The sequence below is a fragment of the Psittacula echo genome (genome assembly GCF_963264785.1).
Source record: "Psittacula echo genome assembly, chromosome: 6".
In the NCBI taxonomy this organism is placed as follows: domain Eukaryota; kingdom Metazoa; phylum Chordata; class Aves; order Psittaciformes; family Psittacidae; genus Psittacula; species Psittacula echo.
Genome location: NC_137743.1, coordinates 30,011,282 through 30,022,449, shown reverse-complemented (window position 1 = coordinate 30,022,449; position 11,168 = coordinate 30,011,282). Strand labels below are relative to the sequence as shown.

Genomic DNA, 11,168 nt, shown 5'->3' with positions numbered 1-11,168 from the left:
GCCGTCCCGTCAGCCAGGCAGGCAGGCTCGGGATTGGCCGGCGTGAGACGGGGCAGAGCAGAGCAGAGCGGGGCGGGGCGGTGAGTGATCCCGCCCCTCCATCGCTCGGTGCTGAGCTTATGGCGAACGAGTCGCGGTCGTGTAAGGTGTGTGCATGTGAGCTGGTTGGGGTTAGTCTGCGAGTTCGGCCTCTTCTCAGAGGTCTTGTTACACTCCTCGTTCGCTCGGAGCAAGGCGAGAGGTGTCCCCGCCGAGTGCGGGGCTCGCAATCGGCATGAAGACTGCTGAGAGGGCAGTGGGGCCCTCCGGCACTGGCTTTGCTTTCCTGGGCTGAGCCCAACAGCCTTTCCTCAGGGCTCAGCGGGTTTGTGTGTCGCAGCGAGCTCACTGCTCTGGGGTTCCTCGGATTTGGTGTGCCCAGGGTTTGTGCTGGGACCGTAGTTCATACTTAAATTCCCCAAGCAGGTGTACATTTATTGAGCTCAGTTTCAGTCTGGAATTTCTGTTTGTATGCCAGCCCTTGGCCTCGTAGTTAAGTGATTAGCATATCTGTAGAATGCTGTGGCAATTACTAAATCTTCATGCTGTAAATGTATGTTTTGTGAAAAGAAAAGTACAAGATTCAGTCTGTAACTCCATCAGTGGGTTCCCTCCTTGGTCTGAGAGGAGTAAGTTGACTTTAACTGATCTCCCTTGGCAAAAGTTCTTGGAATTGGTGAGTAGTGGTAGTCTTCAATTATTCTGTGAAAGTACTTTATGAAAATCAGTATGTTTCTATGATCAACAGGTACTGTCTTCTGGAAGGCTAACAGGAGCAGCTAAATTAGCAAATGGAAGAAAACAGTAAGAACTTAATCATAAAGGCTAAGACAGCGTACGTTTGGGTGTTTGGGAACCTTATACTTATCCTAGCTCACAACTAGCCAGAAATTCTTTGTAGATATCAGAATATGTTTTAAGTGGCAAGGCAGTATGGCTGGGTTCTGAGCAGCTCATGAGAAGACAAACTGAGTAGAAATTTTGTCTGTAGAAACACAGGGTTGACTTTCTCTGCATGTTTTATGTATAAAAGATTGACTATACCTTTTAGCCATACATAAGACTGTTGAGTAAAGGCTCAATTCCCATTTGACATAAGCTGTTAATATCTGCTAAATGTTTGTTGCAGCAATGCAGAGTGTTCAGAAAGAGAAAGTTTTGTTTCTAGATAAAACTACTTTAGCTTGTATTATTGAATAAAGTTTTTTTTTTTTTTTACTTTGCTGTGTATTAAGGAGATGGTATAAACAGTGAATTTGACTTTTTCAGGTGTGGCTTAAGAAAAGAAAGTTATTGTGATGTGGATTCTGGATACTCTCTCTATTCCACTGACTTTGGCAATCAGGTAATTAGATGACTTTTTAATACAGTCATCTCTGTTATTTAAAGAGAACAGAAATCAGAATACCTTGAATAATAGAAAGAAAATGGGTTAATTTAGATTAACTAATGCATCTGAACTAGAAATAATGCCTGCAATGCTAAGCAAGAGCATCTCTACACTGCATCTTGCAGATACAAGCAAGTTAGCTTTGTGTGCAGTGAGTTTGGCTCTGACAAATCTCATTAAGGCACAGGATATATTTTGCAAACATGCTGTTTACAGGCAAGGGCTGGCCCTGGCTGAAATATAACCATATTTCTTAGGTTTTGTGCTGAAAAGAGTGAGTTGTATGGAGTAAGTGCTGCAGTGCTGTTTTTTGTGTAGTGTTAAGTCAGTTATCTCTCAAATAGAAATAGGCTGTAGATAATAGCTTAACTGTACATGGAAATTAGAATAAAACCATATACAATTAATTACCAAAGCATAAAATCCAGCAAATAGTCATGTGTGCAGCAACACAATTCAGTTATTTTGCAAAATTTGCATGTTTGTAAACTTGCTTGTAGTTAAAAAATAACCCATGAAACATGACACATTTTTGCTGGTTATCAGTTGTTCTTTTTCAAGTGACAGTGTGGGGAACACTCCCCTCTAAAATAGTATCTTAGTTTACTGAAAGAAAATAGTGGTACTTCTTTTCTGACTGCAGTATTCTTTGTGCAGGTTGATACTATTCATAATGGACTGGATCGTAGTGCAGCCTTACTGAAGAATATTTTACAAAGCAAGGCTACAGGTTGTACCTATTGAAAATTTGTTACATTTTTATTTTTTGTAAGACTGTTTTGATTTGTTGACTAGTTTTCTTTCAACTAATACTAGGAAGGGAGACTATGCATAAACAAGCTGGGAAAAGAACTTCCATGAAAATTACTTCCAAGCCTTTGCTAACTAAAGGAAATACTTCCAAGAAGAAAGGGTTGAAAAAACCCATTACTTCTGCCTATGTCCGAAAAGACATTGGTAAGTGGGCTTTCTTGGGCTTGCTTTTTTCTCAAACAACATTGAGAGACTTCTCAACTTACATCTCAAGAGCAAGGCTTCAGGTAATTGTTGTCATTTGTTATAGGATGATCCATGGCTGAATCTACAAAAGGATGTAATATTACTCATTGCCTTTTAGAAACCTTAAATGTTTACTAAATAGTTACTAAAATTCACAAATGTTTGATCTTCATGTACAGGGGAGAAAATTGAGTGTGTTTACAAACACCAACATCATCAAGTTTAGCTGGTAGAAGTGTGGAGGAGAATGATAATATCCATGTCCTTTTTCTGTTGGACAGTGAAGCATTGGAATGCTTAGCATCTGTTTGGGACACACAGCTATAAACTGTCCTGGAGTTAGGTGTCCAGCAGGCTTTTCTCAAAGATCAGTTTCTGGAAGCAGGGAAGTGTTGCAATAAATAATAAGAACTCAAATGGTTTAGTGGTCAGAGTGTTTAAATAGAAAGGTAAATGGAATGCTGCAGGTCAAGTTGCTCTCAGTTGAAATATTCCATTTTTTCTTAGCATTTCTCCCTCTCTCCACCCCATTTCTTTTGTGTAATTTCTATTCCAGTAGACAGGAGGGGCCTGTAGACTACATCTGTAGCAGAATGTCCATTTTGTGAATTGTGGAAGGTGAGTGCATAGCTGATATCTTTCCAGTACTGTAAAAATAGTTTTAATTATACCCAACATAAAAAAATTACTTTTGGAAAGTGCTTTGGCATGGGCTATTCCAAATTGTTTAAAAGCTAGGATTCAGCTAAGCAGAGATTTTTAAAATTGTGGTTTAGAACCAACCTTTTGTAGGATTAAGTCTCTCTGCTTCCTTCAAAGACAGCTGTTTGTCCAACTGGTTTAGGTTGTTCTGTCTGGAAATAAGAAATGATGGATTAATTTGCTGGTGAGTAAAAATCTGACTGGAATCTTAGGCTGTAGAATCTTTTGCTTTTCTTTTTCAAAGGAACCTGCCAGAGTCTGCCTGCCAACACAGTGGGTTTATATAGATCAAGAAGATGGCCAACTTCAGCTGGGTTTTTTGTTCTTTCTTTATAGTGCCAATATCAAATAGAAAACTTGCCTCATCCACCACACCTTCTACTGAGAGAGAACTTTCCAGTGCAGCAAAGAACCAGATGTTTCAACCAATTCACTCACCTTGCAGTCAACACTCTCCTGTGTTGCATCAGAAACTGTGCGAGCATGTGCAAACTCAGATGTCTCTGATAACTGGCCAACCACCACACAACAGTAACAAAACTCCTGTAACTCCTTTTCCTACCTCAAATCATGGTTAGTAGAACTATGAATGTAGAGCCCTCTATTTTACTGTATAAATTTTGCCCAAAATTGCCCCAGTAAATGAGTGTCATTTTCTTTTAGGATGTCAAAATGCTGCAGCTTTTAATTATCAATTACCTACTTGCACATCAGCTCTGACCCTTCAGCATTCAGCTCATCCCTTATCTACTCAGTCAGTAAGTAAAAGCTTGATTCTGACTATTAATAAGCCTTTAAAATTAGCACTGCCTATTTATTTATGCATGCAATGAAGTGCATGGGTTTTCTTAGGTGTATGTAATAATTTTCCTTAAAGAAAATATTTGCATATTTCAACCTCTAGTGATGAACTGAATAAGTAATGAGAGAAAATACTGCTATTTAAAATCATTTTATATAGACACCAAAAAATGAAAGTAGAGGAATTTCAAGTGGCTGATTGTTTCTTCGTGGTGAATTCTGTAATGGACAGCAAACATGGAAGGTGCAGGAAATAATTCATTACCGTTAACAATTCTCAGTAGTGCACATTTATAGTATTATTAACCAAATCCTGATAAAAGAAATCGTGTTTCATATGTAGCTTTTTCCTGCCAGTAATCAAGTTGATTATTTCTTCAGACACTGTAATATCTTAGAGTATCATTTAAAAATACTTGTACATTTCAAGGTATAGCACAGAACTAATGGAGAGTACCAACTGCCACCTTGGGAAATGTGGTAAAGGGCTTGCACCTTGAAACTGTAAGACTGCAGACTTACCTTCCATCTGCAGGCAGTCCATGTATAGCTAGTTCTGTTCTTGACTTTTAAGAAGTTCATCTAATTAAAATATTGAAAGGTAACAGTGTTGTCTTTTATTTCTTCCCTGTTCTGCTTTGATTAAAGAAATGAGTGTTCATAATGAAAAAAACCAACAAAACACTGCTGAGGCTTTGTCTTTACAGAACAGCTGTAAAAGAATTGTGCTTTAATGTTGCCAATAATGTTTAAGATAAAGGTTATTAAACTAGATTTTCAATTTAAGTACTCCTTAATATACTGGGAAATTATGCAATGAATGAGTTATAGTTGCTTTTATAATTTGCAAAAAATTGATCAAGACTATGTGGAGTCAAAGGCAGTGTTTTGTTTTGTTTGGTTTTTATTTTTAAGTTTTAAAAAAGAATCATGTTAATTTTTTTAATAGAAATATTCTTTATGTAGGATGTTCCTGTAGACAGTGGCAATGAATGCATTCCGAAGATGGGAGGACCTGTGGTTTGCCCAGTAGTTTCTGCTGCTTCTACTACTGCTGTGCAAATACAGTCTGCTACTGCTCATCCTAATGTGATCCCTTGTATAGCATCAGGTGTATCAAGTAACTCTACAGTGCCTGCACTGATCCCATCATCTTCTGGTGGAGAGATGATCCCAAACCACAAACAACAGATGAAAGAAGTGGATTTGATCCAACGCATACAAGCTCACCTGGCCCTGTTACAGTCACATGAAGTGATGAATGGCAGGACTGAACAGAAGTGCCATTGTCATTGTCCAGCAAAACATAGTGCTTCAAGTAACGAGGAGGGGGATACTTCTGAAGAACACAGTGAGGACATGGTCAACAAAGAAGATGAGTTGAATGTACTTGATGTAGCCCCAGTGAGAGATGCAAGCTGCAAGACACGTTCTGTGAATGAAGTTCCAAAATGTAGAGAAGAAAGTCCAGAAGAAACAGCCCATCAAGTTAAGACTGTAAAATACCTCCTGGGAGAGCTCAGAGCACTGATAACAGATCAAGGTGAGGACACTTTCATTATGTAGTAGGTTAATTACATACAAATAACACAAGAGCTGTGTTGAATGAGCCCTTCAGTTTTCGGAAATGGTACGTGTCTGATACATGACATCTTACAGTGGTTTTCCAGAACTGCTATAGCTTTGTATTTCACTCTGGATAAGTATGAAATTATTTTTGGAGTATTTTAACATTTTCGTAACATCTAGAGTAAAGAATGTTTTCATTTCATATACACTGTTTTCCCTGAGAAAGGGAGCAGTGTAGACAGACTGCAACAGCCATCCCACCAAGTTGGTCAGAGAGATGGTGGGCTGTGATTTATCCAGAACCTAAAGCATAGTTTTCATGATCAAGCTTAACAATTGTACATAAACAAACATAGTTAAAATAAAGAGGAGGTATTAATGGAAAAAAAGTTGATACTACTATATCACTTTGTAAACTGCTTAGTCTTATATAAAATATTACTGTCATGTTACAGGTTTATATGTCTTTTATTTCCCCTCACCTCTTGCAGATGATTTGGAAATGTTAAGGCTGATGAGTGAAATTGAAGACTGTGTATCATTGCTCCCAGCTGTAGTGAGAAGTACAAATGTGCAAGCTGAAATAGCATTAGCTTTACAGCCTCTCAGGAGTGAAAATGCACAGCTGCGTAGGTTAGTGACTTGTCAAGGATTCTGTATTCACTGCAAATGCACCTGAAGTGTCTAACTGGTATTCTAAATTGAATATTTTATTGTTATGTGTGTTATAGTGCTTTCATTCTCGTCTGTGCAGTATTTATATATTAGAAAGTGTGTTGGTGAGGTTGTATTGTTTAAATAATTCACATATATCAAGACTTCGGTTAATACTGATGTTTTAGTAGCGTCAGTTACATCGTTATTGGGCCTTTGTCTGGGTGGGACCAATGTGTCATTCTCTCTGAAAACTGCAGTAGCAGGATAGTTAGTCTGCTTATATTCTTTTTATAGTGGATTCTCAAAGGCAAAAATGTCTCTCAGGGGGTCTCTCAAGTACATAACTGGGTAGCATTTTGTTTCAGAACAGAAAGACATTTACCAGAACTTTTAAAGGGTCTTTTTTGTTGAGGAAATATAGAGATGTAAGAAAAATGCATTATTAAGACTTTTTTATATTTCTGAAACATTGTGACATTTAATTCTCAATAGCAGCTTCTTACCAAACAGATTTAAAATGCAGCAGTTTTGAACTTATTCTGAACTCTCTAAATTTATGCTTTTTCACAATTCATATATAGGAGACTAAGAATATTAAATCAGCAACTTGGGGAACGAGAAAGAAGTGAGAAGACATCTGGACAGAGCTGCAACTATGAATGTAAGGTACTAATAGAAGATGATGTTTGTTAGGAACATTTTTGTTAAAGCTTTGTTTTTTTATTCATATATATTTTATATATATATAAAAGGATTTATAAAAATAAAAAATAACAGTATGTATTGTGGCCTTTAGTGGTAACTGAGCTAAGTGTTGTGGTTCTAATCAGGTGACTGCACTTGCATGTATTGTTGTGCCTCTTTAGACTCCACATAGTGAGACTCAGCTCTTCAGCTGCTGAGCAGATTATCTTTCCTTTTGTTCCTCTTAAAATGAAGATGACAGATAATTAAGAAGAAAGCTTTACTTTTATCCTGCTACCTCAAAAACCCCTTCTATCTATAAGCAAAACTCATATTGCCAAAATTATTTTAAAACTCAGATTTAGAAATTTAAACTGTACCACACAAAACAAACTTTGTTTTATTTTTGGTAGTAGTTTCTTTGCAGTCCTTGAATATGATGCTCCAGAGTCAATTGAAAGAATCACTGAAAGGTCTTGAGTCACTACAAGCTAAAAATGAAGAACTATTTAAAATAATAGGAAGTCAGAAGGAGGAAAATAAACGTCTTGCAAAAAATATTCAAGATAAAGAAGTAGAATTACTTGAAAACAAACAACATTATGACATTCATTCTACCAGGCTCAAGATTGGTATGTATTTTGAATTTGTTTATTCTTCATTTAGTGTTTTAAAACTTAAATAAGAAGGAAAATTCTTCTTGGTATTTTAGAACTGGAAGAGGCACTAGCAAACGTGAAGAGCTTTCAGTTTAAGCTAGAAGCTTCAGAGAAAGAAAATAAGATTTTGGGTATAACATTACGTCAGCGTGATGCAGAAGTTAACAGACTGCGTGAATTAACCAGGTATTGACATCTCGTGTTTTGTTTACCTTTCTTTCCCCCACCCCTTCCCCTGCACACATCATGTTTGGACCTGATGTGCACAGGAAGTTACTGTTTCTCTGTCTTTTTTATTGTTGATACTGATTGGAATGGCAGAATATTTTGTAATCAACACTTGAGATCCTGTAGTAGAACTTCAGACACATCACACACTTCAGTGATTACTACACTGACCACCAGATGGTAGTATAGTGATGTCTTATTATATGTATATGTATATACTATATACATAAGCATTTAAGCATTCATTTCTTTTGATGTACAAAGCAGAAAATTAGAAGAATTTATTTATTAATTTAGGTGCAGTGGGAAGAGTAATTCAGAAAAACATTCTTACTGATTTTGATAACTGTTTCTATATGCTTTGTAACAGTTTATTGATACCAGTTTATTTCATTTTGTAGTACACAAAGCAGGTAAACCAAGAACGTCATTGGGTTGTGCTATTTTTGATTATTTTATAGGCACATTGAGCTGAGCTGCAGAAAAAAAATGAAGAAACTTTGAATTTGGTCACGCACTGCATTTACGCTACATTTTATAATGTGCAGCAACAGAATTTTAGCTTTGCTGCAGTCTGATAAATCTAAACTTCTGGTGTTATATAAAAGCTTTTAATTTTATTTTTTTTTTCTTTTAGTGACTATCTTTAAATCTGATTAATTGATCTTATCTTAACAGAACCTTGCAGGGCAGTATGGCCAAACTTCTGTCTGACCTTACAGCAGACAGCATTAGACCCAAACCTGAGAAAGGTCTCTCACAGTCCCATTTGGAAGACTACGAAAAGCAGATGCAACCTGATCCATTTCCTGGAAGTACTTCAGTAATCACTCATCTTAAAAAATTAGAAATGGATCATATTTTGACAGATACAGAACCTCAATTCTCAAATAAAATTGGAGAATTAGAAATGCGAAATCTAGCCTGTGAAAAGTTTTCTGTGGAAGGAAGTAAAATAAACAGTGCATTCTCAGAAGAAGGAGCATCAACTCCCAGAACACGACGAACCTCACTTAAGCAAGATGCAGAAACAGCCAGTGATTCTGGGACTTTACTAGATGACCAAAACAAGTTGGATGAGACTGTTTATATTGCATTGACTAGCGGTGCCTCTATAAAACAGCAGCCAACCTCTGAAAGAACTGGTGTGCAACCCCAGCGTAGAGGGTCTTCCAAGATGTTGGACTACCACTGTGAGGTTTCTAACTCTGTGCTGCAGAATGGATGTGAGATCTCAAAGAATCCAACTGTTCTGGATAAATTAAGTGCTGGGTACAATGTGGAAAAGACTATGGAAAACTCGTTTGAAGTTACAGGGGATAAAGTGAAGCCAGAAAAAGTCCAGATGAGGTCAACAGGCATTCCAAATGGAGCTATGAAAAACTTCACAGATAAACCAGACCAACCTCAGCCTGGTAGATACCCTTGCATACCAATGCTATTTCTGAAAGAAATTTCTCAGAAAAAAGGCAGTGAAATAGCTGATTTCAGTTCCATTTCGTTTGATGATATATCTGGGAAGTCTGAGTGGAGTGCATCCTCTTACTCAACTTTTACTTCTCGAGATGAAGAGGACTTTAAAAATGGCTTAGCAGCTTTGGATGCCAACATAGCTAAGTTACAAAGAACTCTGCAAAATAGCATGATAAGACAATGAGTATGAGGAAACAAAATTGGGTGCACTTGGTTGGATTATTTAGGGTTTTCTAAAGTGTATTAATAAGCATGGTACTGCTACAAATATTTGTATTTTTGGTATGAAATGACTGGCTCCTAGTTTAAATTATGGATGGGATTTGTACCTCATTAAGCTGTAGTGCTGCTTCTTTTGATGTGTACATCTTGAGATAACTAGATATAATAACTAAATTATGACTTGGTTTTGTACTCTTTCATTGCAAAATTAATTCTTAGACCTACACACTGGTCTGAGTGTGTACAAAAATGCGTTTATTAAAATGATGACTTAGGTTTATACTCCTTAATTGCAAAATTAATTCTTAGAATAGCACTTTATAGCTGTTTAAGAAACCAGTGTACTGTTGGCAGTACAGTTTTTCTATTAAATGATAAAGTACACTTGCGTGCTTTTTCAAAGTAATAAGAACAGCATTGGGAGAGATTTGAAGTCAGTTGTGATAAAGAGAAATCTTAATTTCATTATCATTTGACAGTTACGAAATTGAAAACATACTTATTTTCCATGGCTATGACTGTGTGTTTCAAGAAACTAGCTCCTTGCTCTGGTTCACAATGTAGCATCTACATCAAAGAAACAGGTGAACATGACTGTTTTATTCAGCTGCCAAATTGGATTTTATCACAAAAAATAGTTTTGACACAAAATTGAGTGGTTTAGGGTTGCTCAAAGAATCACCATCAAAGGTGAATAATTTTACAGTAGTTATAATATGAATAGAGTAGGTTTAATATGAATTTATAAAAGCGTGACTTAACAATGTTTGATGGCATGATACTGCATGAATGAAACATACAAAGGAAAATGGAGGTAAAATCAAGCTAAAACAATTCATACAGAAACCAAAGGCACAAAAGGGTAAGGGAGACCCGCCCATTGAGTCTGAGGTTTGGAGTAGATCCCCTTAATTTCTAAACTCCTGATGGAGCCTAGGTGCTGCTGGGTCTAGTCTTGGTCTCAGACTTGAACAGCGGTCTATATGTGAGCGGTTACAGGAGTACCGGTTCAGCACAGATAGGATTTTTACACAGCTTTGACCTTGCAGCAACCTGTGGTTTTAAGGTAGATCAGTGTGAGTCAATTCCTTGAACGTAAGTGTCCTGCCTTGACAAGATAGGTCTCTCAGAGTTGCTTGGTTTTTTTAAAGAGGAATGTGGGTGCAGAAGGTTAAATTGAATGTCCTTCTTTACTGGTTTAGTTCTTTGGTTCTTAGAGCAATAAAAAGGTACAAAGACAACACATATTACAAAAGATGCCAACTGGCACTCCTGCTTCGAAAAAGGAAAGTTAGACTAAATACTGACTTCAGTGATTTAGAATGCTTTTAAGGCTTGGCATGAATTTCTTAGTACTTTTCCACTACTCATGCTCAAATTCAAAATAAGGTTAATGGTATGAAAGTGAACAGGTTTTAATTACTTACAAGCAGTTTCAGTGTAGAAGAAAAGAATTCATGATTCTGGTATGGATTAAAGATAAACTACAATAATTCCTAGTCTTTAAAACTCAAAAGAAGGCTGAGAAAAGATTGGAAGGATAGTCATTAGTAGATACACTAATTCAGTTTTCTTCTTGCAGCTAGGACTTACTCCATTTGAATGAGGGTATTTGTGATGGCCAAAGCTAGTTGCAATCTGTTTAAAGCGGCTGTGGTGTCAAGATGTCCAAGCATATTCTCATTGAAAGCATTTGCATTCACTTTTATCTCAATGGGGGAAGATGTTACACCATCTTACTTGTG

General features: G+C 36.9%; 1 protein-coding gene across 2 annotated transcripts; it reads left to right on the top strand.

The window, feature by feature from the left end:
• The first annotated feature begins 620 nt into the window (after window positions 1–620).
• On the top strand, window positions 621–10,288 carry CCDC14 (coiled-coil domain containing 14). Of its 2 annotated transcripts, XM_080621249.1 has the most exons (12): window positions 621–715; window positions 1,309–1,384; window positions 2,087–2,159; window positions 2,246–2,386; window positions 3,467–3,703; window positions 3,794–3,888; window positions 4,898–5,474; window positions 5,992–6,133; window positions 6,739–6,818; window positions 7,255–7,473; window positions 7,554–7,686; window positions 8,407–10,288. In XM_080621249.1, the coding sequence occupies exons 4-12, from the start codon at window positions 2,257–2,259 to the stop codon at window positions 9,383–9,385; spliced, it is 2,592 nt and encodes an 863-aa protein (XP_080477375.1). In that variant the 5' UTR covers window positions 621–715; window positions 1,309–1,384; window positions 2,087–2,159; window positions 2,246–2,256; the 3' UTR covers window positions 9,386–10,288. The 2 variants fall into 2 exon arrangements, with proteins under 2 accessions (XP_080477375.1, XP_080477376.1); XM_080621250.1 differs by lacking the exons at window positions 621–715; window positions 1,309–1,384; window positions 2,087–2,159 and adding an exon at window positions 2,985–3,046 and having other exon boundaries at window positions 2,333–2,386.
• Window positions 10,289–11,168: the final 880 nt, after the last annotated feature.

Excerpts from the sequence above, each read along its gene's own strand:
- CCDC14 (XM_080621249.1), top strand. The coding sequence starts at position 2,257 with ATGCATAAACAAGCTGGGAAAAGAACTTCCATGAAAATTACTTCCAAG. Across the intron at positions 3,889-4,897 it reads ATCCCTTATCTACTCAGTCA|GATGTTCCTGTAGACAGTGG; the intron begins GTAAGTAAAAGC and ends TTCTTTATGTAG. Across the intron at positions 6,819-7,254 it reads ACAGAGCTGCAACTATGAAT|TAGTTTCTTTGCAGTCCTTG; the intron begins GTAAGGTACTAA and ends TATTTTTGGTAG.